General features: G+C 47.5%; 1 protein-coding gene across 1 annotated transcript in view; it reads left to right on the forward strand.

Annotated features, from left to right (window-relative positions):
- The window catches only part of Inpp5a (inositol polyphosphate-5-phosphatase A), a 201,108-nt gene that overhangs the window by 77,642 nt on the left and 96,156 nt on the right, over positions 1–27,310 (forward strand). Inside the window, exons 3-4 of the mRNA XM_076554691.1 lie at positions 12,282–12,382; positions 18,783–18,870. Coding sequence (XP_076410806.1) covers positions 12,282–12,382; positions 18,783–18,870 — 189 coding nt within the window. The remainder of the gene's footprint in view (positions 1–12,281; positions 12,383–18,782; positions 18,871–27,310) is intronic.

A 27,310-nucleotide genomic window follows, 5' to 3' on the forward strand; every position in this document is an offset into this window, starting at 1 on the left:
GGATGTGTGGTGTGCACAAGTCAACTAAAGATCATTTTTTTTGTTGTTGTTCTATATTTGAATAGGTAAAAGGCATCTGTCTACTTTATAAGTCCATTTGGACTGAGCAGCTGACACTAGGTACAAATTCCTGCTTCAGGCAGACACAACAAATTCCCAGAGCTGGGGAGGGTAAATGCAGCTCCAGGACCAGTACCCACTGGCATGAGGCATGAGGCATGAGGCATGAGGCATGAGGCTAGTCTCTCATGGAACCGAGGTGGGTGGAGGCAGCCACCAGCACCACTCCATGGAAGTAGCCAAGCAGTTTAAGATTTGTCTTCCATGGTCAGAAAATGCTGCATATCCAAACTGTAATATAATAAGTCATGAGGGCTCTGTAACCAACAAGATTTATCATATCTCATCTGGTCTCAGAGCTGTTCCCATGTTGAAGGATCAGCATATATGTCACCTGTCCTATAGTCTGTCTTGGCTTTGTCCCTCATGTCTGTAACCAAGATCCCCAGGAAAATGGGTACAGACAGTCATAAAAAATAGTTTAAAAATAATAGTCTTTAAAGAGAAAGTAAAGTAATATAAAGAAATAAGCCACGTAAGGACGAAAAATATTGTTACACAAGGAGTTTGGACCTTTTATGGGTGCTTTGTTAATTTTGAATTTTTTAAATGCTAATGAAAGAGAACTGCTCAAGTGCTGAGCTGCACCTTTGTACACGGAGCCTACCTGAGACCGCTTTCTCTGGCCCTATATGGATATTCAAGGCCTACATTAAGCACCAAATATAGTTGTACTTTTCATCTGGCCCGCCAACTCTCAACTTGGTATATACATTCTCATCAGTCCCTTAAAACAATTGTCTAAGGAGGACAAATCCACTACAGACCCTCAACTGAGGCCCGGGGCCTCTGAGACAGATGGCAAAGCAAGAATCAGTTCTGTGAGGTTCCTGGACAGGGATTGCTCTTCCTCTGCCGACCCTACTCCTTGCTAAATGGGCAGCTACAGCTGGTTGGCTTGCTCACTGGAGCCTATGGAAGTGCTCAGGAGTTTGTGGACTAGACATTTAATATTGCTATTATTAAGAATCAAATTATCGGGCTGGAGATATGGCTCAGAGGTTAAGAGCACCGACTGCTCTTCCAGAGGTCCTGAGTTCAATTCCCAACACCCACATGGTGGCTCACAACCATCTGTAATGAGATCTGGCTCCCTCTTCTGTATACATAATAAATACATAAATCTTAAAAAAAAAAATATGCCGGGTGATGGTGGCACACGCCTTTAATCCCAGCACTCAGGAGGCAGAGGCAGATGGATCTCTGTGAGTTCGAGGCCAGCCTAGTCTCCAAAGGGAGTTCCAGGGAAGGCGCAAAGCTACACAGAGAAGCCCTGTCTCGGAAAAAAAAAAAAATCAGATTATCTGACCCCATAATGAAGTAAGTGACAGTAAACCTGAAGGTAGAGATCACTCGAGCTCATCTCTTCTAATGACTTGGTTGTGCTGTCTTTGCCTTTGTGCTGTGGCCCTAGTTGACCTGCCTGTGCTGTGAGTCTGGAATTGCTGCATGGCAGTGAATTACTGGTGTCCCCACCCCCAGGGTGTTGATGTGCATTAGTGTGCTCGAGGCGTTGGCCCCGGGAAGTGGGTAGGTGCTGTGCACAGCCCTTTTCCAGCCTGCGTTGCTGCATAGTGAGTTGAGCAAGCACTCTCTCTCATTTGACCACTGAGGAGACTCACGTCCCCTAGGGCAGTAATTCCTGGGATGTTTTAGAAACTAGTGGAAGACTGTGAGCCTGCTTTGTCACATGGCATCGCAGCCAAAGTGTTCCTTGCTCAGCTGTCTCCGGACCACTCCCCCACCCCCCCACCCCCCAGCGCTGGCCCTCTTCCCATCTTCCCACAGAGAGTGGCAGTATCCTATTCCTGTGCCCCTGGGACTTTCTGCTTCCTCAGCATAGTGTTTACATGTGCCTTACAAATTACTGCATGGCTTCACTCCCTTGTAAAAGAAATAGTTATTTTTTATAATGTTATCCAAAAATGTCCAACAGCATGTCACTAAGAATTACCATCTTCTGATAAGCCCCTTTGAATTCTTTGTTGTGTACAGTGGCTGGCTCAGTTTTGAATGTGCTCTTGTTGGAGCGTGCAGTCAGGCCCTTGTGCCAGCCTTTTAGACAGCTGGGTATAGTATGGATTCACACAGTCTGAGCAAGCTCTTCACTATCGTGGGAGCTGGGTGCAGGTTCCATGCTGAGCGCCACAACAGGACAGTTGTAAGGAACCCACCTTCTCATTAGCAAGCTAGAAGAGGACAGAGACCCCAAAGGAGGTCAGAATTTGTCACCATCCAGGCGTGCTCACTGTAACACTTGACAGTGGTTTTTAATTCCATTCCAGTGCTCTAGCAGGGACTATGGTCACTGGCCCAAGGGGATGTAAACTTTTGGTCTCTCTGGCTTTGTTCCTACCCAGTTAAACTACAAGTGTATTCAGCACATTTGCCAGGTCATTTTCAAGCCTGTGGATGTAAAGAATAGTGGCATGAATCCAGGCCAATCCCATACCCCCATCTGAGCTTGGCAGATTTTTTAAAACATTTATTTATTTATATGCAGGAGTGTTTTACCTACAAGCATGTATGTGTACCTCATGCATGCCTGATGCCCTCAGAGGTCATAAGAATGTGTTGGATCCCCTGAACTGAAGATATGAGCCAGCATGTAGGTACTGGGAACCAAACTCAGGTCTTCTGGAAGAGTAGCCTATGCTGTAACCACCGAACCATCTCTCCAGCCCAGCAGATTTGTGATGTTCTCACCAGCTCCTCCACTTCCGTTATCTTCAAGCAAAACTGGACCCTGAAACAAATTATCCACTAATGTTCTTAGGATTATCTGCAAAGAAACAAGAAAGAAGTCTCCTGCCCTTTGTCACTGTGCTTGAAGGACAGCATCGAGTCCTAGTGAACATCAGCCAGGACTCAGATGCTCAGGGTCATTGTTAGACCTGATTGCTCTCCTGGGAGAAATTTAATTTTGGTGATTTTTTTTGGGGGGGGGATATTCTTAACATATGGCTCACTTCATATAATTGGGATATTTAGTGAGGGGGTTCTGATATAGGTCCGTCCATACCATGAAACCCTCAGCATGACCAGCATGTGATTATGCATTGCAGTGGAAGGCCTGGGGCCTTTGCCATCCCTTCCCTTCCCCTGCTGCCACTGGGCAGCTACTGTGCTTTATGACGAGTCAGCATTTCTAGTTTCATTCATTCATTCATTCATTCATTCATTCATTCATTCATTCGTATAAACCGACCCTAATAACCTATGTTCTTTTCCTTATGACTCTTGATCCTGTGGTGAGAGGACAGTTTCTGTGACTTCCATCCTTTAGGATTCACTGAGACTTGATTTATGGGCAGCAGAGGCTTCTTTTGGAGAACACACCCTGACAAGAGCTCGCATCCTGCAGGCACTGAGCGTGTGGTTCTGTGTTGTCATAGATAGGTTTTGACTCACAGTTATCTGTTCTGTGTCCTGATTGTGCTTGTATGCATGAGAATATGGTAAATGTTCGCATGTCTACACATGCGTATGTGACCGTGAGTCTGCACATGTGTACATGTGTTGTCACTGTCATTTTTGTCCAGTGTGCTTTGGGTCATTGTCCCTCCCCCCAGGTTGTTTTTGTCTTCCTCTCTGATGGCTCTGAAGTGTCCATCCCCTAGGCCTTTCTGTCATCAGTACTGCCCCCCCCCCCCCCCCCCCCCCCCCGGTCCCCGTGCCCCAGCATGCTCACTGCAAAGTGGGTCTTTCTCTGTATAACTGCTTCAAGCCTGTACCTTCCTAACGTGGGGCCCTGGCTGGCAGCACACCTGAGGCCTCTCTGCCCGCCCTGTATTTCCCATCTTTTACTTGCTTTCCAGGCTGGGCACGGCAGCAGGACATATGTCTGACTCCAGGGCCATCTGGTACCTTGCCACAGGCCCTGTGAGACTGGTGACTGTCTCAGTGGGTTTGGTTCTGGGAAGGATCTCAGACTGTTTCCTTTTACACAGCCACATCACACCGAGCAGGTCTTACGGCCTTGCCCTTGTGGGCCTTGCCCTTGTGAGCACTGCTGCTGCTGGGTTGGGGCTTCTCTGTGCTTGCTTGCTGTATGTACACATTGCTTTTTGTTGTTCCCCATTCCTGCTTTGCTTTGGGTTTTGCATTCTGATCTCGTTTCTGTTTTAGATGTTTGCCCTTTTACCATTTTGGGTGGTTGCTCTAGTTTTGTGATACACAGTCATGTGTCACTTAACAGTAGGGACTCATTCTGAGAAGCATGAGATACTTTTACCAAGCAAGCATCCAGAGCATACTCCAGCCATTCAGTGTAGCCCCTGGATATAGTAAGGAGATATGGTGATTAGAGATGGAGGAGGCTGTTGCTGCACAATAGACAGACTATTTTAGGGGAGCCTTTTTTAGTAAGGAGGAGCAGAACACTGTATCTCCGAAGATACAGCACTCTAAATACGTACACCAGGAACAGTCACTGTGGCCGGCTGTTCTATAGTGCTTGTACAACACTGGCTGAGTAGGATTGGCTGTGTGCTGGCATCACCACAGATGGAAACACATCATGACATCACGGGGTGGTAGGATTTCCAGCTCCATTACAGTCTTGGAGACCACTGTCATACACATGGCTTGTCATTGGTGGAAACATCATTTTGAGTGCATGATGGCAGAGGTAAAAATGCTCCACTGTCTGTGAGATCTGATCTATTGTACCTGTGAGCTGTGTGGAAATCTTGAGGTTGGAAAGAGTTATATGTGGCATAGAATTGCATCTGTGCCGGCTGAAGAACCTAACAGGCACTATCACTGCTTCAAACCTGAGGTCTGCACCCCTGCTAGCCAAATTTGATTTTGGACACGAGGCTCAGCATGTGGCTGGTCTTGTGTCTTCCCTGAAAAGCTCAGCTTATACCCCGACAGGAATGGCTAGCTGAGCCCAGATAGCCCCTACCCTGATGGCTTAGAGATGCTACATTTTCTCCTGAGAACCTGCCTCGATAGTACTCTCAGTCTGCATTTCTCAGTGAGATGTCTCTGAAGGTATTTCTGTGGTTTCCTTCCTTGGAACATTGCTTTTTCAGAGTCCAACCTTAGCCTGGGTCTTTGCCATTGTTTGTAGGTTTTCTGCCCTGGAGGCCTGTGAATCTTGGAGTTGATGCTTCGGAGTTTCTGTTTTAGGTGCTCCAGGAGCCTGTTCCTGGGCAAGTTCAAGTCTTGTTCCTTGATGGTGGTGATCAGTGCTGCTCTGGCTTTTCTGCTTCAGTTCTGCATTATTCCTCCCTTGCCCCCGACTCCATCCTCCTGCCAGGCACTTCTTACGGACATGTTGCTGACGTTGCTAGTTGTGGAATTTATCTTTTACTTGTTCTTTTCTGGTGCCCTTTGTGGATTTGTTATTTATGCTGTTAACTTTGTCCCTTCCTTAAGGTTACTGTGGTCCTCATCTCCCAGTCTGTGGCTCTTGGTTTCTGACTGGAGTAGCTCTGGCTCTGTGGGCACAGTGGACGTGGCTTACTCTGCTGTGTGGTTGTTCTGCAGAGAATTCTCTATAGTCAGGACCTTTTTACCTTCTGGTTGTAGGGTTTTCAGCAGGATGCCAGGGACTCCTAGAACTTGTCGATGCTTCTGCTGCTGGCGATGGTGGTAGTTGGTGAGATTCCTGGTGTGCTGGCGCCCTCTTCTGTCAGTTGTTGAGTCCAGGTACCCTCGCTGGTTGTCGCTTATTTTCCTGATTGTTAGTTACTTCTTGAGTATCATGGTTCTTGTCTTGTCAAATGCTACTTTTTGGGTTTTTCCTTCCTTCAAGCTTTCCTACCCAGTTACCTGGGTGGCTTCTTATTTTCTTTTCTTTGTGCTTACCTACTTCAAATTGCAGATCCCTGAGATTTTTCTTGAGCCCACACACTGATGTTCCAGAATCCGCCCTAGAGTCCCTGGGACATCTTCCATTTCCTGACCTAACTTTTTGCTAATCTGGGAGCACTGATCCAGAGTGGGGTGGTAGCTGTTTTATTGTCTTCAGCCACACTGAGGCTGTGGTGTAGGTTATTCTGCTTATGTATAAAGACATGTATCATAGTTTGTATGTTGTGTGTGTGCACATGCATGTGTAGCTTGTGTTCAATATATGTAGATATATGTATATATGAAATTTGGCAGGACAGATTTGGGGGATTAGATTCAGCCATCCTGGAAGCTACATATCTAAAGCAGTAAGAAGCCATCTTTGTGGTTGCCCAGGCTTTTTCTTCACTCCAAGAACTCCAAAAGCCTCTTGGAAACATCTGTCCCCAGTGCTACTTGGGGTAGAGCAGGTCTGTGGTTGGGATTTTTCTGAATTTTCATCTTCTTTGAGATTGTATTTATTTTGCCTTTGTTCCTCATGAATATGGCCTGTGTTCTTGTTGGAATATGAATCTATCCCCTGCAGGACATCTGGGGACCCAGAATATCTCCACTGAGTCCATATTCCCTTGCTTGATGGACGGAGGACTTTCCCAGTCTTTGGTTTTCATAGGTTTGGTGATGTTTGGTTTTCTCTGGCTTAGCTTGCCAGGAATCCTTCAACTTTCTAGAGTTTGTGAATTTCAGAAAATTAGGAACACTTGACTTTTTTCTGCTCTGATCTCCACCTCTTCCTTTATATTCCGTTTATAGTCCTATGCCACATAATGTTTCAGTCATCTATGTTTTCACCCAAGAGGGACTCACTCACCACATGGTGGGTAGTTATGCAGCTAAAAAATTCCTCCAACCTAAGGAAAGTATAGCTGAAGAAGCAAGAGAAGAGGACCTACAGATGAGAGAGCAGGGCCCTGAAGACATGCATCACGGGGGCTGAGCAGAAGTGGATTTCAGCTTACTTCGTAGAGTTTGAAAATACCAGAGCACCTGGAAGCATGTTTTCTATTATTATTGTTGTTATTGCTATTCATTTTTTTTTTTTTTGAGACAGGGTTTCTCTGCATCCTGGAACTCACTGTGTAGACCAGGCTGGGCTTGAACTCCCAGAGATCCACCTGTCTCTGCCTCTTGAGTGCTGGGATTAAAGGTGTACACCACCACCACTCAGCCTAGAAGGTCTTTCTTAACATGGAAAGTTCTGGGTGTGATGTTGGCCTGCAGATGAATCTATTATGAATGTAACCATACTGCCAAGTCTCTTGAAATATGGTTCATGAGGAGAACAGGCATGCCAACAGCAAAGCATCTTGATGTACATCTGTGAGGAAATGGGCACACCAGCAAAACACCTGGACATAAGTCTATGGGGAGAATGGGCACACCAGAAGAGCACCTGGATGTAAGCCCACGAGGAGAATGGGCACACTAGCAGAACACCTGGACGTAAGTCCATGAGGAGAATGGGCACACCAGAAGAGCACCTGGATGTAAGCCCATGAGGAGAATGGGCACACCAGCAGAACACCTGGATGTAAGTCCATGAGGAGAATGGGCACACCAGAAGAGCACCTGGATGTAAGCCCATGAGGAGAATAGGCACACCAGAAGAGCACCTGGATGTAAGTCCATAAGAAGCGACACACAGGCAAAACCCCCGGATGTAAATCCATGAGGAGAATGGGCGCACCAGCAAAGCACCTGGATGTTAGTCTATAATAATGGACACACTGGCAGAACACCTGGATATAAGTCCACAAGGAGAACGGGTACACCAGAAGAGCACCTGGATTTAGTTCTGAGTGATATTCCTGCTTGAGTGCTAGTTCCTAGGTGTAGGTTCTCATGAGAGAAGCATGCACTGTAGCAGAGTGGCCCAAGCTAGGGCCAGTGTGTGGAACCTACAAGGAATGTCTTCCCAGCACATGCCTCTGGTGCTGCTGCTGTGGCCAGGTGAAGCCATCTTGGCTTGGCCCTCTAAGGTGACACTCCTCGACCCCAGTGACACAGGCTGTTGGGATCTCAGGAGACAGCAGTGCCTATTGCTTCCCTGGCCATGGTGGATGTGTTGTAATTGTCCTGGTGGACTCCATATCACCAAGTATAATGCAGATGGGACCCTAATCAAAATGTCCAGGTATGAAAGGAACAAAGGAGCCCTGCCAGGTGGCAGTGACCTATGGCTTTTCCTCATGCCAGCTCATGGCTTCTTCCTATAACCTGTGGGGCAAAGCCGCATCCTTAATTACTAGAAGCAGCTTATGCAGGGCAGGAACTGGCCCCAAGGTACACAGTGGTAGCTATGGGGTGATCTCCAGACCACCAGTCCAGTATGAGAACAAATCTCAGTGCTGAAGACTAGAACCCAGGGCAAGATGAAGTCATTGATGTGCAGGGCCTTGGGCAAAGCTCTTGGGTGCTATCCTTGGACATACTTCAACACTCATCAGGTTCATGTTCTTGAAGTTGCAAAGCACCCTGGTTTTCAGGGAAAGTCAAAGCATATGCCACACACACCACAGCTGGCAGAGGTGGTGCTTGGGAACTTACAATGAGATTAGGAAGATGCTTCCTGCCCAGCCTGGGTCAGGTCAGAATTTGTCAGTGCTGGCCCTCATCTAACAGTTCCTATGAAGATCTACTCATCACTCCCTCTGGTCCTTTAAAAGTCTTCACTGATATTATACAAGAAACATGCAAACATGCTTTATTTTTTAAAATTTTAGTGTAGCTGAAAAAACCTAAAGCACCCCTTGACCCCTGCTGGCCAGCCAGCTATCCTTCTAGAATTGTTCTTGTGATTTGTGGGGCTTTGGCTTCTATGTCCTGTGCCCCTAAGCCAGATGTTCAGGGCCCCGAGACTTTCAGGGTTGTTTGGGGTTTGCTTTGATGAGCTCTTACTCCCCTTTCTGAAGCAGTCATAGTGGGGCTAAGGTCCTCCCTGGTGACTAGTGGGCTCTTTACTATGCCTGAGCTCTCAGATCCACACAGTGCTCTTCTGCCCTAAGTGTCTCTGGCCCTGGGGCTGGCTGTAGCTTTGCTTGATGCTCAGGTGGGCTCATTACTGCTCTGGTCCTGTGGCTGTGCTGACTCCTGCTGTATATGGGGAGCATCTCCTGTTTGCTAGCATTCAGTTTGTAGCTGTCTATCAGACACTGCTCTGTTTTCTTTGAAACAGGGTTTCTCTGTGTTATCTTACTCCTGACTGTCCTGGAACTCACTTTGTAGACCAGGCTGGCTTCGAACTCACAGAGATCTGCCTGCCTCTTCCTACTAAGTGCTGGAATTAAAGACAGAAGCTGCTCTTTTTAACCCGGGACCTTCAGTGGAGCAGACTGATCTGCTGGATAAGTGTGGCCCTTCAGAGTACCCACCCATCTGTTGTGCTCCTTCTTCTCCTGAACCTTTTCCCTGAGTCTAGGTCTTGCTGTGGGTCCCATGGTTTTGTCATGTGGAAGATAGCACTAGTCTCTTCCAGGGGATATCTACTGAAAGTTATCTTTTGGCCGTAGCATGACCTGATCTACCTTCCCCTCTGTCCTGGTGAGGTTATCTTTTCTCTGGAGTGTCCGGCAGAGTCTAAACTCCTTCTGAGCAGTGACCAAGGTGGGGAAGGATTTTTATATCTGGTGTCATGCCATGCTTGACTATTGGGCTGGTGTTTTTCTTGCTAGCCTGTGGCTCCTTCCTTCATAGCCCATGGGCGGGGGGGGGGGGCGGGGGGGGGGGGTGGTTCCTCATGTAGCTGTTGATCGTAGATCCTTCTTTTATGAAGATATATAGAATCATAGTTGAATCTTGAGTTCCAGTCATTCAAATATTGACCTTTGTGCTACTAATGGCTATTTGCCTAATCAACAATAAAAAACTCACAGGGCAGTGGTGGCGCACGCCTTTAATCTCAGCACTCCGGAGGCAGAGGCAGGCAGATCTCTGAGTTTGAGGCCAGCCTGGGCTACAGAGCGAGTTCCAGGACAGGTTCCAAAGCTACACAGAGAAACCCTGTCTCGAAAAACCAAAAATAAATAAATAAATAAATAAAAAGATAGATAGATAGATAGATAGATAGATAGATAGATAGATAGATAGATAAATACTCATTTAGAAAGGGAAATATTACTTGGAAGTTAGATGAAGACAGAGTCGAAGACTTGCAGAGAGTTGTTATATAACTGTTCATGAAGTGAAAGTTGTGACTTTGGGGGAACTTCCTCCTGTTGGGACTGGGGCAGTCAAAGGAAGGTGCAGAGAAGCTAGCAGGTGCCTGCACAAAGGGACACAGTGCCCAGGCCTTTGAACAGGAGGTTATTAAAGTGGTTCCCGTCAGCTGTCATGAACTGAGTTGAAGACTGCTAACATTGATGTTACTTCATTTTTAACAGGAAGCAGGGGCATCACCATGGATACCAGCATCCATGTCTGACCGTCACGTTACTCCTCCACTTTCACTCTACCCTTTCTCAGTTTAATAGAGCCAAGTAGTAACATTCTGAGGAGTTCTAGGAAGCTGGACTCAGCTGAAGTCATGAGTCTAGGAAAATCATTGTATCAGTTCACCATTCACCCCCATTTCTTGTGCTACACTATGTGTCAGGAATGCAATGACAAAACTGCAGGGTGACAAAGAGCTTCAGATGGGCACTATGCCTCTGCACCACAGCTTTCACCTCTCTGAGGAAAGCATGCATTGTAGATAGGCCACCATTGGGACAGGTGGCTTCTAGAGGCTGCAGGGATGGGAGAGATCAGCCTGCGGCTGTTACCTTTGAAAGGAAAGTCTTTTGTCCACTGATGGCCACTGCCCACGTGACGTGGTCATCATCATGTGCTGATGTTAATCCTGGGCCCTGGGGAAGTTCCCAGTATAATGACTATGTAGCTGAGATCCACTCACTCCCTTCTGGTGCTGTCCTGGAGCACCTGCCACCAGGCTGAGCAGCAGCAGCTGGCCTTGCCGCCTAACAGCTTCTGCAACTGCAGGGCTGCTTAGGATGCTTGTATGGAAGCAATGTGAAGCTGCACCTGGAGTGCAGGGAAATGCAGAGGCTGTAGGGCCATGGGTAGGGTGCTCATTACACCCACATAGTTTCTAATAAACCTTTGGCTTTAGGTACACTGGCTTCCAGCCCTGCCTCTGGGTTTTCCTGCTATCACCTTGGCCCTATGGTGACAGTAATCCCAACTTAGTGGTTCCTTTTCTAAATCCTTCCAGCCCTTCCTTTCCACTGTACCAGTTCCTCAATGGCTGCTGGGGCTCAGCCTTCCATCAGTGATTCCCCCCCCCCCCCTGCTGCCCTTCCTGTACTTGCGAAGGGCAGAACCACCTTCCTACCCAGGACATGCATGGGCTTCCTGTGTTGTGCTGCCCATGCCCAGCAAGGTTTATTACTGGTAGATGTAGGCTTATACTGCTGTCTGGACTCACTGAGTCATTTACTGTGCTGCTCTTTGGCTGAAAAGTTTAGGACTCAGTGTATGTGTGGTGGGGGAGGGCAATTGAATCAGAATCCTTGCTGATAACTTCAGCAATGTGTTGGAAACCCAGCACCTTAATGGCTGGACAGAGGTAGGTTGTGAGCTGTAGACAAGTGTAGGCCATGTCACTCAATACCCTTGAGACCATGGTGTTTTTCTGCCATACACTAGACTCCTCCACTGCTGTAATTAGATAATAGGGTACCACCTTGTAGAGCTAAGGAGAACACAAGATGTGCATTTCTGGTGCTTCAGACAGCATGGGTACTAGAGTGAACTTAGAAGCCAGCCTTGGTGGTTCCTGACTAAGAATGAGACTGTGCATACTAAGCTCACACATGCATACACACATACGGGCACACAGGCAATGCTCTCACTCTAACGTAAGCTGATACTCACATTCTCATGCATGCATGCATGGTGCATGCACAGGAACACACGCTGTCACACACATGGTTGCCTGGACTGTCTCTCAACAGGTATGCACAGCAGTGTTGATGTGATGAGGTTGTGACTTGTGGTGAGAGCTTTCCAGATGTTCTCCTGTCCACACATATTACTTTGTTGTACTTAAAGAAAGATGCCTCTAGGGTATTGAAAAAGGTTCTCAGAAATTTTGAATCTTTGCTAAGGAAACAGTAGAGGCCAGAAATAAACTGTTGGAAGCATCAAGGTGGCAACCCATAGGCTCTGTTAAGAACTTGTGGACACAGATGTGTGGACTTTGCCCTGTTGTCTGGGGATGCTCTGGCTATGGAGGCAGCATTTGAGATGTGTCACTTTACCCTGCAGTGGTTTTGTGCTCTAACTCTATGCTTTCTCCCCAGGTCCTGCACGCACACAAGCCTCACTTCATGGCCTTGCACTGCCAAGAATTCGGAGGGAAAAACTACGAGGCCTCCATGTCTCATGTGGACAAGTTTGTCAAGTAAGTCTCAGCTGGAGCCTGTGGACTGTGGGATAGGTCTTTGGATGGGATGTAGTCTTGAATGCAACCCTTTGAAACTCATCTGTGGGTCATGTTGAGGCAGTTGCAATTTTCCCCAGAGAGGTGTGGTTCAGAGGTCTGGCAGCTGCTTGCCTCCAAAGAGTAAGCACCTGTGCTAGGCTAGGGGGGCAGGTCTTGGGGACCCATTAGAGCACCTACAGTGGATGGATGCTAGCCAGCCTGCTGCAATGGATGATGGATGATGGGCAGGACTGGGTTCTACAGTAGCTTCTGTGCTTTGAATGCCTACGAGATAACATTATGTCATTCAGGAAGGAGACACTGTATGTGTAGAGCCAGTACAAATTGTGCTCTGTGGCTCCTTAGAGGACAGAACCATCTAGGCTGAGCCCAGGAAGAAGGGAAATGGGGTCTCTTGAGGTGGCTATGTGAATGGAGAAAAAGTGGAATAGCAAGCAGGTACCCAACCCTGGGCTCCAGGTCTGGAATTGGGGCCCTTCCCAATTGGACCCAGCTCAGAAGCCCCCAGACACTATTGTACCCATTCTGCTTTTTTTTTTTTTTTTGGTCTTCTAGAAGCATCCTAACAGTGACCAGAAAGGTGACTAGGGATAAAGAGGAACAGTTAAAATTTATAGAATCCTGGATATAGTTTTCAGTGAAGAAATGGAAAGGATTGTAGAACCACATCAGGGTTGCATTGAGGTCATTTGTTGCTCCTGGTGTATGGCTTTGAAAGAAGTTATCTAGGCCACAGCTTTGACCATGGGGAATGTTGCAGAAGAAATGTCCATGTGGTGTTCCTGGGGACCTGCCCTCTGTTGGAACAGCTTGGCATGGACACAGCTGGGTCCTGAGTTTGTGATTTTTCCCTCAGTTCCTGGTATACACTGAAGGTGCTACCTACCCTGTGAGTCGGTGGTGTTCATTCCATCGCTGGCCCTGCTGCTGCCAGAGAGAGAGAGAGAGAGAGAGAGAGAGAGAGAGAGAGAGAGAGAGAGAGAGAGAGAGAGAGAGAGAGAGAGAGAGAGAGAGATTGTGTCTTTGTAAGTAAGGGGTTGTGCATATGCCACAGAGCTCATGTAGAGGTCAGAAGACAACTTTTTGGAGTCAGTTTTCTCAACTTTTATGTGAGTTCCTGTAGATTGAAGTTTCTTGGTCCCACCAGGTCCCAGCCATTTTTTTTTTTTTTTTTTTTTTATAAAATAATCACTCAGAGGCTCAATATTAATTACAAACTGTTTGGTCTATGGCTCAGGCTAGCTAGCTATTACATCTTAAATTAACCCATTTCTGTTAATCTATGTATTACCATGTGTCTCATGACTTTGCCTGTGTTATTACATCTTTTTCCCCCTGGCGTCTCACAGCATCTCTCCAACTCTGCCTTCTCCCTGTATCTCGTGTTTTCTGCCTGGCTATAACCTGTGTTGCCCTAGGTCAAAACAGCTTCTTTATTAACCAATAGTAGCAACACATATTCACAGCATACAGAAAGACCATACCACAGCACTTCCCTTTTTCTGTCTAATCAAAAAGGGAAGTTTTAACTTTAACAAAATAAAACTGTTATATGTTATCAAGCAAGAATTACAGTTATAATATCTAGTCTATTGGTATTTGAAAAAATTAAAATACTCTGTCCTATACTCTGGTGAGTCTAAAGTTTCATATCTAATTTATCTTTTATCATGACTAAGGAAAACTATAGTTATAACAATTTAGTCTTCCACTCCATCAAAGACCCCAGAAGGATCTAATATTATCTGAGTAAACAGGAAGTGCATTTCCAGAAACTTACATAATTCTGGAAATGACAGAGACATCTGACTGGACAGTCATCCAAAGTTCTTTTGTAATGTTGGGGCATCCATCTTCAGCCTATGGGTCTAGAGTATCTGGCAGACTTTGCAGAGAAGCAAGAAATTTGAAGGACTGTTCTGCCTATTTTGGCAAAATTCATCAGTCATTTTTCTCTGTGTCCTGCAGAATGTCCGGCAGTTTCTTCTGTGAAGCAGGAACCTGAAGGACCATCCCACCTTGCTTTGGCAAAGTTCAGTGGTCATCTTCTTATGGGTTCTGCATTTCCAGTTTATACAACATACTGTCAAGCAGTCCAGGCAGGACACTTTCTTGTTCAAATGGCTAGCCTTTTCCATATTGTAAGCAAACTCCATAATGAGTTTCTTCGATGCCCATTATCCTCTTTGAAGTAATTGAAGCTGCCAGGAGCAGATGTGTCTCATTGTCCAGAAAAGTCCAAGATCTTAAAACATTTTAAATGCCATATTCTGTAGGTTTTTGAAGTGTTTGAAGATTATCTAATTGAAACGTATCTTTGTATACCTAAAAAACTTAACTAACATGACTGTAAGTTTGATTATCATAGATGGCTAGTTATTAATGTGTATTTCTTAATTATACATTACAATTTTAAATGAGTTACATAAACATACCTTAAACAAGAATAGAAATATACATACTGTGTAACAAAATTGACCTTAAATTTGTATCAATAAACCAAAATCCATATCAATATAAGTATTTTGAGATTAACAGTTGTTTTTTGGATCAAAGTTGATTCAATTATCTTTTTTAAAAATCATTTCTGTATTATATCCTCCCTTTTGTTTTAGAAAGAAATTGCATTTATAATCAACCCCCTTTAAATAAAAACCAACATTTTTTACAAACATTTATAAACAATATTTGGGAAATTTGGGTGTAGCTTTTCATACTACTTTCTGCTGATTGTGGGTGCTGGTAATCTTATTGGGATCCTGAGGAAATTTAGAATTATGGTCAAGTCTTGACTGTAGTAGTCTGTGAGGCTGCATCATCTCAGCCAATTGCCTTGAATCTGTTCTGGATGTTGGATCATCTGGGCTATAGATCCCATTCGAGACCTCTCAGGGGGTCTTCCTTGATGGAACTATAGTAACATTGAAGGAATCCACAACTTTTCAACTTCTATGGAAACAAAAGCAGAACCTTTTTTTTTCCCCCAAAGCATCATATCCTTAGACCTAGATTTTGAAGTCAAGATATCTTAAAAATATATATGTTGGTTTAACTTAGCAGCCCCCACAATCAAATGTCTCTCTATAGTTAAAAAAAAATCTCAAAGACAGCACAGTTATATACAGTATCAGATTCTCTGTGTATTTTCCATTTTTACATGGCTTTTTAAAAAATTCTATTTCTTTTTTAAGGACTTTCTCTATCCTTTTTCTTTTTTTCTCCCAAGCCTATGTGTAATTTTAAACACAGTGTAACCTGTTTAGAGTTTTTTTTTTTCCCCCATCTGAATCTATTTTATTGTGTATCTTTAATTCTTTTCTGACCCAGAGAGTTTTTAAACTGCTAAGCAGCATGGCTAGAACTGAAGTGGTGTCCTGGCTGCTGGCTCTGCCCTGTTTGGCTTTTCAACACAGCAGAGGTATATTCTCTGCCAGTTCTGGGAGTCACGCTCACTACCCCAGTTCTGGGAGTCACGCTCACTACCCCAATTCTGGGAGTCACGCTCACTATCCCAGTTCTGGGAAGCAGTGGGTCTGTGTCTCCATCAAGCAGCTTGTAGCAAGCACGTTGCCCACAAACCCCATTTAAGTGCTCAGTAGCAGGACCTCTGGAAAGAGCTGTTAGTGCTGCCAGCATGGGTCTAGAATCCCCTTTTTAAGCTTTTGTCAGATTTTATGCGGAAATTCTGGCTCCATGTTGGGCGCCAGATGTAGCTCGAAGTTTCTTGGTCCCACCAGGTCCCACCTGGGCAGCAGACATTTTTATAAAATAATTACTCAGAGGCTTAATATTAATTACAAACTGTTGGGTCTATGGCTCAGGCTAACTAGCTGTTACATCTTAAATTAACTCATTTCTATTAATCTCTGTATCACTCCATGTATCCTGGGTTTACCTGTGTTCTATTTTATCTTGTGTTACCCCCAACCCCTGCAGCTTGCAGCATCTCCCTGACTCCACCTTTCTTCTCTCTATATCTCTCTTGGATTTCCTGCCTGGCTATATCTGTGTTGCCATAGGCCAAAACAGCTTCTTTATTAACCAATAGTATTAACACATATTCACAGTATACAGAAAGACCATCCCACAGCAAGTTCCAGGAATCCAATTCAGGTTTCCAGGATTGTACAACAAGTGCCATTACCCAACTGAGCCATCTTACTGGCCCTTGTTGCCACTCTTCCTTGACCCTTTACTCCTGCTTGCATCTGGCTTAAGCTTGACAAGAAAAGAAGAAGAGTTTCCTCAGTGCTCAAATGGCCCTGCTGATACAGCTGGGAACCTCAAGGTCTCTGTGTGTAGAAAGATCCTGTAACCAACTTGTTCCCACCAGAGAGCTTCTTCCAAGCAACATGTGCTTCATTCCCACCAGTCAAGGTCTTGGAGCTTGATCAGGTTTCAAAAACCCGCACCTTTCTCCCAAATAGTCTATAACTTCAAGGCAGTTTTAATGAAAGTGTTAAAAGCATTCCCCTGACACTCTATAAGCAAATACTGATCACATGGAGAAGCATAGTACAGAAAACAGCTGAAATGATCTTGAGGAAAACCAAGGCAGCGTTCTGTTGGCCAGGGCACCAGCTCTGGCTGCACCAGAGACATGCTGTGCAAAATGTGTGGCCAGACCGCACCACTCCCTGCTTCCTTGGTGCATGGCCTGCTGCAGGCTGAGAAGTGCCGAGTCTTGCGTCAGGAAGATGCTGTGTCACAACGTCCCTCGTGGTTACCTTGCCTCAGAATGAATTCCAGTTGTAGATACCACAGGGTGTCTTTGTAGCTTTGAGGCAGGGAGGGTTTTTTTCAGAATGTGAAGCTTAGAAAGATAAGACTCACACATTTACCATACAAAAGAGAGCCATATTGTTACAGATATTCAGAACAAAAGAAGATCTAAGTCACCTTATGGAAAACATCTGCAGCACACGTCACTGACAGAAACCAGTGTTTACGCCAAGAACCGCACATTGATGAGGAAAAGAAAAGCTTGTGGGCTAGAGCAGCAGAGCATCTGAAGGGAGAGAGAGGTGCAGTGGGTGCTGAGCCCTGGGCACCTGCAGGCCAGTGGCCTTCGAGAGGGAGGTTTCACCACTACCATCCCTTTGGTGTACTGTGTGTGCCTTGCTGCTCTAGCTTTGAAGAGAAGGCTGAGGGCTATCGGGTACCTTCCTGTGCATTTCCTGCACAGTGCTATTTGCTCTGGGCTGGATTCAGCTTTTACCTGGACCGTAGTTCTTCGCCATAGAGCTTTTTGTGCTGTTTATTTCAGTACTAGTCAGCTGCTGCCGATTCTCCCAGCCTTTGTTTGTCTGAACGAGGTTGTTGTTCTCATTTTTGAAAGCTGCGTTCATTGGGAATGAATGGGAGCTTGTCAGTTCCCTCACTACTTCAAGGACGCGGTGTCATTGTCTTCTGTGTTTCATTGTTTCTGACCAGAGCCCAGCCCTTGTGTCCATCTTCATCTTCTTGTATATAATGTGCTTTCCCGGGGCTGCCTTTCCTCTACATGTAGCTGCTTTGTGGCAGCTCAGTTTGCTGTGCTCTGCTTTAATACTGTTTATTTTGACCAAGTTTGGAGAACATTAGTTCCCTGTGTCTGCAGGTGCTGCTCTTCACTCCCCCCCCCCATGTGAAGTGGGATCCCCTACTCCACTGCTGTACAGGGCAGCCCACTCTCAGTCCATCCTGTGAACCCCCGATTCTCCTTGGTCAGCACCAGAAGCTCCTTTCTTCTGTACGTTTCTGTTTTCCTTTAGGGCTCTGATCATATTTATATTCACCATTTTAAGATTCTTTCAGCTAATCCTATTACATTTGCCTTTCTGGGTCTGGATCTGTTGATAGCTTATTTCAGAACAAATTTCAGCACCAATTTGTTGCCTCTTCCCACGTCTTTAATCACATTTCTGTGTCTGTGGGGCGGGGCACAAGTGTACCAATGGCATGTGTGTGGAGGCCAGACAGGAACTTGCCGGAGTCGCTTCTCTTCTTCCACCTTGTTTGTCTTGGGGATTGAACTCAAAGGAAATGCTAGTTGCTGTCACTGTCCTTCATCAGTGTCTTCATCCCGGGGAGGCCTTGGGGCACAGGCATCTCATGGGCCTGAGTGGAGACCGAGCCTGCTATGTGGGCTGTTCTCCGAGTGCCGAGGACACATTGAACTTTGGTTTCCCCTTGGCTGTCACTGATCCTCCTCTCTCCCCTCTGCCCTCCTTCCCTCCCTCCTTGCCCCATTAGTGGCTGTGTGGGTCTCTGGGTATGTGAAAACGTTTTAACCAGGGCCTTGTGACTGGGAGCACATCTGTGGGAAGGCGGGGCGTTTGGGCTTTGCTTACTGTGCTCACTCTTTCTTCACTCCCAGGGAACTACTATCAAGTGACGCAATGAAAGAATACAACAGGGCGCGTGTCTACCTGGATGAAAACTACAAGTCACAGGAGCACTTCACGGTGAGTCGTCTCTAAGCTGTGGTGTGGGCCCCAGGCCAAGGGAACCTGAGTCTTGGCTGTTCCTGAAGAGTGCTGAGTTGGCTTGCGTGCTCTGTCACAGCATAGTGTGACTGTCCTAGTGAAAAGCTTCGCACATTCTAAGGGCTGTTGGGTGGTCTGAGTCCACCGAAGACTGGCAGTGCTGCTGGCTGAGCTTAAGGTTGCATCCTCAACTGCTGGTGCAGACAAAGCGTGGACAGGAGCTGGGATGCAAATGGCCAGTGGCAGGAGGCTGGCCTTGGAATGTATGACATTAGAGGAGACGTCTAGGGTCTCGAGGCTGGCTTAGATGAGAGATTGGACTGGAATGCAGGCTGCTCTGGTGAGCCCTCTATACCAACGCCCCTGTTCCTGGGCTTGCCTATCACTTTGTAAGCCATGAGCAGGCCCCCAGAGTTAGGCCTGCTTCAGAACAGGTGTACCTTGGCATCACTTTAATAAGAACTGTCCCTCTTCTACAAGGGTCCTGCCTCTGGGACACAGTGTGGGATAGCTACTTTAGGAGGTAGGAGGTAGGCAGTGGGAGGGGCCAGGAACTCTTGGGAGATGTTTGAAAGCTTTAATAACCGTTGGTTTGGAGGCCAGTGTCTCAAACTGTGGGGTGCCCAGGCCTTCAGGGGTTAACTTTCCGTTCTTTCTGCTCCAGTGCCTTTTACTTCATCCTCTATCACTTTGTCACATTCATAGGTGCTGCTTCTCTTCTCCACGAGGGGAGATCTGGCAGGGATCCTTGTCTGTCAGCCTGTCTTCTGCCTTGGGCTGGCCTGAGCAGCTGCACGCCTTCTGTTGGAGCTGTATGGAGAGTTGTAACAAGGGTGTGTGTCATGGTGGGCAGAGCAGCGATATGACTCCTGCCCTGCATGGTGGTGACTTTGGGGTTGTCCTTGGGGGTAGAGAACCCCTGTTATGGTTTCAGCCTCTGAGTTTGAGGCATCCAGTGCCAGGTTTGTTCTAGCCTCTCAAAGACGTTTTCTCCACATCTATCTTCCATCCACATTCAGGGGTGCCCTTGCCTCTAGCTCTGTTCTGCTCAGAAAACAGTCCTCCCATTCCCCTTCTTCCCTTTGCCCTTGGGCTACTGGCTGCTTCTCCCGAACTCTCTACTCCCTCCCTTCTTGTAAACAGCCTCTCCCCTTAGACTTCTGGGAGTCTCCCAGCTTCTTGTCTTTTCAAGTCAGGCCGACACAGTTTAAAAAGATATGACCTATTGGTGAGGATGGACAAGAGTCTAGACACAACAGAAGGAGAGGGGATAAACTGAAGAAAGCAATGGGAACTGCTAGAGATGAAATGGAGCAAACAGCCCATAAAGTGTCACTCTGAGATGATGTCACATGGCCTGACATCATGTCCCTGGGGCCTTCCAGAGGGCAGAGGAAACAGAGATGCTTGGAGAAATAATGGCTGAGGGTTTCCACAGTTCCACAAAGCTTACAAGCTCATAGATCTGATTGTGGCAGTGGGATTTCTAGCCAAGCTTCCAGACAGAATCTCTGTAAGGTACAGCATCGTCAGACAGTGGAGCACCAGTGCTAAAAAGGCTCATCACCGTCTCTCCTCCGTCTCTCTGCCATCAAGGCCTTACTCCTCTGCAGGCATCATCTGTCGGAAGGGCCTTCTCTCCATAACCCCCTTTAAATATATAGACACAGTGATCTAAAAGCACAGGGAAAGGGAGGATAAATCTCACATGTGCAAACAGGGCTGGTTTGGCACCATGAGAGCCTTCATAGCTGGACTGACAAGGGGAGGAGGCCACTGCTTGAGGATAGAGCACGGTTTGTGATAAATCTGCATTGCTCTCCATTGCTTGTCAAGTGGTGACTATGCCTTGGCATTCCTATCCTGGTACCCGGTCTCTGTCAGCCGCAGTGTGGTAGGAAGTGCCTCCCTGTCGGACTGAGTGGTGACAATCAAGGGCGACGATCTCCATGTCTGTGTGGAGTCACTGTAGGTAGCAGAGAGTAGAGGTCACTTACTCACTTATCCAGATTGTAACTGCAGTAACCCTGAGTCTTTGAGCACCATCCACCTCATATGCCTCCACTGCAGTCCCTTGGTGTGTCATGGTCCTTAGTGGGAGCCTTAGGCCGTCCTGGAAGGAAGGATCTACACCCCTGAGGTCCTGAACAGAGTTGGTAGCATCTGGCTGCTAGGTAGCCATCCTCCTGCCCAGCCTGGTAGCTTCAGACAGAGAAATTTAATCTTTGTAAGATTGATGGTATCAGCTGAGTGTTTTTAGCTGAGTCTGGTTCAAATAATAGGCCATTAATTGAAAAAGGAAATTGAGATGAATTTATCTTATACATAAATGCTGTCATGGGCATTAATAGGGATCAGAAAATAGTGGCCTGTTTCCAGCAAGCTGCTGAACTGAATGAACTGCACCTGCTCTATGAGCCTGCTGTGGGGGTGGTGTGGGGGTGGGGGTGGAGCCCCGGAGCTCCAGGGCTGGAGTGGCCTGTTGGGGTAAGTGCGGCTTCATTTGCTGAGAATGCCCCAGGGGCTTAGAGTAGGACACTTGCAAAGGGCCCTGGCTGCCAGCAGGTGGCACCAGTGCAGCACTTTAGCCACAGTCCTCCCTACAGGGCCTGTTCCTAAGAGCATTTTCATACTTGAATGGACACATTAAATTTTGTGTGCTTACCGTGGCTAGCATATGTGTCTGTTGATGTGAGATGGACGTCTGCTGTCTATGCTATATAGAGACCACGAAAATGGCCCCTCATTTCTGGGCCCCTGGCTTTGTCACTGGCTAGCTCCTTGCTAGTTTTACATGGAAAGTTGTGTGTCAGAAGTCTGGGTCTTCAGAGGTTCTGCCAGAATGGCGTGTTGGATTGTTACCACTGGAAGGTCTTGGTCCCCATCCTGTTTCTTGTGTTTGAATGTTTCCACTTGAACAGAGGGGATTGGCCTTGGGCCAACACAGTGATTACTTGTGAATCACATGAGAGGCGGGAATGAGCACACTATGTCTGGGAACACTGAGAGTGCCTGGCTCTACTTCCTGGGAGAGCCTACCTTGGTTGGCTTAGCTTGGTTTTGTTTGCTGTTTCCTCCTGGGATTGACCATAAAGGTGCCCAGTCACATGTTTAGAGTCACTGAATGAACTGGTCTCCTAGCAGAGCACTGGAGAGCACTGGAGAGCACTGGAGGGCTGGGAGTGTGAGTCATTGTGAAAACATCCACAGCCCCTCTGGGTGGAATGGGAGAAGGCAGTGGTATCTTGGAGAGAGAGCTGCGGTCGTGAGTGGAAGAGAGAATTGGAGGCTGTAGGTGGGTGTGTTTAGTGTCAGGGACTAAAGAGGGTCCCTGGCTGAGTTGCAAGGAGCATGGCTGCAAGGAGGTGAAAACTCAGGGAGGTGTGAGGGAAACAGGAAGTGGAGGCCCAGAAGCCAAAGTGCAGTGAGAAAGAGTTCCCCAAGGTGGGTTTTCAGGGAGGTAGAGGCCATACTGCTCTTCCAGGCCAGACCCGAGAAGAATGAGATATGACATGCAGGTGGGAGGGCCCTGGAGTCTGTGCAGTGTGTGGAAGCTGGCATCACTGAGACTGTAGCAGAGGTGGCTCTGAGGCCTGTGCCATCCAGAGAATGGTAGGTACGTTTCCTGTTTGGTCATGTGTTGGTGTCCTGGTCATGCTTTTGTGTAAACCCCAAAGAACAAGGTGCCACCAGTTTAAACATCAGTGAGGCAAGTGAAACATAGAGCTCTTCTGTTGAAGTGGGTTGTGTGTGCCTCTGTAGCAGGAACTAAAGGAGCAAACGATGTGCTCCCCAAGTGGGAGAATCCTTCTGGGCATCCAGGTCACCACACTGTTCTGTCTTTCCTGCTCTGGGGCCCAGGGGTCCCCTTTAGCTAGTCCTGATCAACCCTTTTTACATTTCTCCTCAGCAGCCCCTGGGGTAGGAGCCGGGTAGTAACATAGACCGCACACTCCTGCAGACCAAGTCATTGCCGTTGGGTCCTAGGATGTCAGATGTCCATGGCATGCTCCTGAAAGACACCTGCAAAGAGACACACAAGAAAGAAAAATCTTGTCATCCAGCCATCCTCTGTGGGCTGGGGCCATCATTGCCACACTCCTGGCCCTTCTGTCATCTTAGCTGCCTGTGACACTTACTGTTACCTGGCCTTTGCGCTGGCTTGCCTGTCCACTTCTTCTCAGACACTTGCACCCTGTCCTCTTCCTGAGGGACTTCTAGAGTAGGTGGGCACACCTTAGCCAGGGCCACTCCTCACTGTCAGAGACTGGCTCAGTGAGGACAGGGCTTTGCATTCAGAGGAGGGGCTCTACCACTGGTATAAAGTGCAACATGTGTTGGTGTGAATAGCCCCTGTGCGACATTTATGTTGATAGAACAGTCATGGAAATCTGTATTAACCGTTTGGCATGTAACATGAAACTATGACTTCATAAGAAGAGTGATTTGAACAAAATGAAGAACAAACTTGACCTTTACAAAGTTAGACTCTACAGTAGAGTTGAGGTTTTTCTTGGATGTGCCAGGTAGGAGCCCTGGGTTGCTTATTCACAGGGTGGCTCTCTTGGGCCTGCCAGGTAGGGTGGGCCCAAGAAGGAGGGCCCCCAGCTGGAAACTGAGCTCTGTGCTATGTGGATGGAAGATAGAAACATGATCCTGAACTGGTGTGGATGATACCCTAGGTGCAGAGGATCCAGGAGAGAGAGGGGGGGAAAGGGAGGAGGGAAGAGAGAGAAAGAGAAAGAGCTCTGACCTGGTACTTGAACTACCTTCCTGAGTTTATGCCTCTCACCGCCAGTGTTGGAGATGGACTTTGAAGGCCACTCCCAGGGCACTCAGCATCACAGAGTGGCACCGTTGATTTTCACAGAAATCCAGCCGTGCAGATTGGACACTGAGGAAGTACCTGAGTGAAGTTTTCCAAGTCTGTGCTAGTGTCTATTGATCAGGCACTCTAACAGCATGGAAATCATGTGTCTGATTTAGCCAGCCACTCAGAGGAGCATAGAAAACACATCGCTTACCTCCCGACAAGCTGGCACATCAATAAGAGTACGTGAGGTAACGGCTTCCTTGTACTACTCTAGCTTCAAAATGGCAAAGTGAGGAAGAGATTGGAAATTTATTTTCGTATAATTCCACTGCTGTCTTGTTTTGCTGCTGAAGGAAAGCATTGCAGCATGGGGTGTTCATCAATGCTTTGCTGGTTGTTCATCTGGCCCGGGAAGCCAGAGGCTGTGCTCACTGTGGTGGACTTCAGACGTGGCCTGGGGATAGCCATGTTTATCACCTCCTGTCCCAGATGACCTGATATCTGAAGTTTTGGTGACTGAGTAGGGGATCTAAAGCCCAGGTCCAGGGCTATGGACCTGGTCCAGGTCCTTGCCTGGCTTCAGAGCCAGCCTGAGTGGCCTCTTGAAGCTGCAGCTGATTCAGTAGCATTGCTGCTGGAAACTGGAAAGGCAGGAGGTCTCTTGGTTTTACTTCTGTCTGCACCCAGGAGAGGGCACTGGCTGAACCTTGAGAGCTGGTGAGATCTGGCCAAAGCTCTTGTTTCTGGACTAAAGATGCTATAGAGCCAGGGTGCAGGAGGGAATCCTCCCTTTCCATGTGGGTTTTCTTGACCAGCTAGGGGAGGAGGAGCCACACCTTACTAATGACTTAATGTGGGAGCAGGAAGACTTTGTTGGTGTGGGTGACACAGCTCCTGAGATGTCTGAGAAGGCTTAGCTAGCTGTCATAGGTCCCCAGGAATGGCACATGCCAGTGGGGCAGTTGATAAGAGATGGCATCTGTAGGTTTCTTAGTTCCATGTCCTGCCTGGACCTGGGATTGCCCACACCCTGCCTCAGGCCAGGAGAGGAGGCTGTATAGCTGGACACAGAACATTCTTGTCCTTAGGTTGCACATGCTTCTAAGGTGCAGGTGCCTGGAGAAAATCTTGCATGTTATGCTGCTGGTGGCAGGCACAGGTGTGGTAGCTGGGATAGTAGACCAGTGGTGTTTGGGGAGCTTAAGAGGATTCTGGCCTCAGTTGTTCCTCTAGGAATCTTGTTCATGAGCAGTCTATGTGGGCTGTGGAGTGATGGTGGTTGAAGGGGGTCCTGGGCAGGCCAGAGACTGAAGATCCCAGTGACCTGTCTGACTCAGGGACAGTAGCAGGCCAGGGGTGGCTCCAGGAGGCAAAGCCTACCTCAGGTTCAGGGACCGCAGCTCTGTCGATGCAAAGGCCCTGCTGTCTGTTTACTCGCGGCTCTTACCTGGCAGAAGGCCTTGGGCCTGCCAGTCAGGCTTGCCTAGACATCTGGATGCTGCTCACATGTGGGCTGGTAGTTCCTTTTCTGCCCTCATACAAGGTCAGGGTCTCCCTCTTTACTTTCTCCTGCGTGGCTTCCAGCACTGTTGGGAATAGGTGTTTCCTGGAGGTCCAAGAAACAAGCTAGAGCACTTGGACATGTGAGACATGACTCTGCTTTTGCCTGGGTGTGCTGGGTTTTCCTGGGCTCTGGAACTTACTTGCAGAGTGTGGGGTGGGGTGTGATAGTGATGGTTAAGTCGGGGTTAAGAGGGGCATGAGATGCTAAAGGCTGATAAGGAGCTGTCACAGCGTGATGTACATACACATTTACCTTCATTCCCCAAGTGAGCTCAGAAGGCTTCTGCCCTGTGTGGCCTGACTGCCCCAGCAGAGGTCCTGGTGCTGGCGTTCAGGGTGTGACTGAGGGGTGGAGGTTACCCCTTCCTGGAAGACCCCTTCCCACCACAGTATGAGGGGTCTCTCCCTGCTCTAAGATGTTAGGGGAAATTTGTGGGAAATTAATGGAGTTTGCTGGTGTTCTTTGATCTGAGGAAGAGGAAGGAAAGGCAAATGTGTTTATGATGAGGGACTAATCTTTGCCAGCAGCAGCCCCCTCTGCACTGGGCCCTGCCCTCCTCCTCCTCACCTGAGGCCTGATGAAGTGAGGAGCAAGATTGGTTTTCTGAGGGCATCGGGCGCCCTGTGCTCAGTTAAATCATGGCTGTCTGCACCCCTGGCGGGTGATGACCTGCCCTCCTGCCTCGGCACCACGGCCCTTCGGGATGTGATGATGTGCAGCCGCAGCAGCCGGGCTGCAGTGAAGGTGAAACTGTCGTATCGATCTTTTTAGCACTAAAATATGAGCCACTTTACGCCGCTCCCCGCTGCTGTGATGTGAAAAATAATAACTCGGATCCAAATTAAAAATATTGATCCCTGGAAGGTGTTGAAAGTAAATAAACACCTTCCGAAGTTTTCGGGTCAGCCGAGGAATGGTGCTCAGCAATAAATGTGTCGGCACGTCAGAGTCAGGGTTCTTGATCTGTTTTTCCTCTGAATTGATTTTTCATTATTTACTTCCTAAAAGTGTTGGAATTTGGTCCTCTACCGTTAAATCCCAGTGTTTGGGCAAATGATTTCTTTGGGGCTTATGAGGTGCTCCTGACCCACTCCCTCATTGATTGATTGATTTTTGACTCAATGAGCTTGCAGTCTACGCTTTATTTAGGACTTCCATCATAATTTTTTATACATTTAGGCTTGACTTTTTTATTTCCCTGTAACAGATGAGCTGACATTGGCCTATCAAACTGGGGAAACAATTGCCACGAGGTTAATTTTGTTGCGGGCTCCATGCATTGTACAGAGATGTGAGGTTTTCCCTAGTATAGCCCGGGCCCTGGAGGGAGTCTGCCTGGCCCAGGACATACGTTTAGAACACCTGGGAGGGTGGTGCCTGTAGGGACCCCAGGATTTGTAAGTGGATGACACTGGTTCTCATGAGCTCGAGGACAAGCTGAGACCTGTCTCTTAGGAAGTTCCCTTTTCAGAAGGCAGCTGAGAGCTACTAGTTGCTATGTCTCTACCTGGCCTGGCAGGAAGACCAGGGGACAGTTGCTAGGCACCACACAAGGGAACATTGTTGGCCCATCCTCACTGGGTTTTCCTGGGTGGAAAACATGACCATACCACTCATCCTCCTGTCTTTAGAGGTGAGGGATTCTACTCGGCAACATCCAGACAGGGGTGCTGAGTCTGTCAAAGCTGTGTAGGTTGGATGTTGGAGAGCTGCCTGCAGAGAAGAAGGGGTAACCTTCATCTCCAGCAGCTTCAGTAAAGGCCCAGTACCTTTCTGCTCTGCCAGTAGCTTCCCATGCTCCTTGTTCTTGGTGCCAGGCAGGCTCAGCTGTGTGCCTATGGGCATTGGGCAGACCCTGATGCATTCCTGCTGGCATTAGGCAGACTAAGATATTCCCCTTGGACATTGAGAAGACCCATATGTGCTCATTGGGCATCAAATAGATTCAGATGTGCCCATGTGAGTGTCTACCAGATCTAGATATGCCCCTGTGGGCATCTGGTAGACACAGATGTGCCCAGTAAGCATGGGGCAGACCCAGA

This window comes from Peromyscus maniculatus, chromosome 1 (assembly GCF_049852395.1).
Source record: "Peromyscus maniculatus bairdii isolate BWxNUB_F1_BW_parent chromosome 1, HU_Pman_BW_mat_3.1, whole genome shotgun sequence".
NCBI classification, from domain to species: Eukaryota; Metazoa; Chordata; class Mammalia; order Rodentia; family Cricetidae; genus Peromyscus; species Peromyscus maniculatus.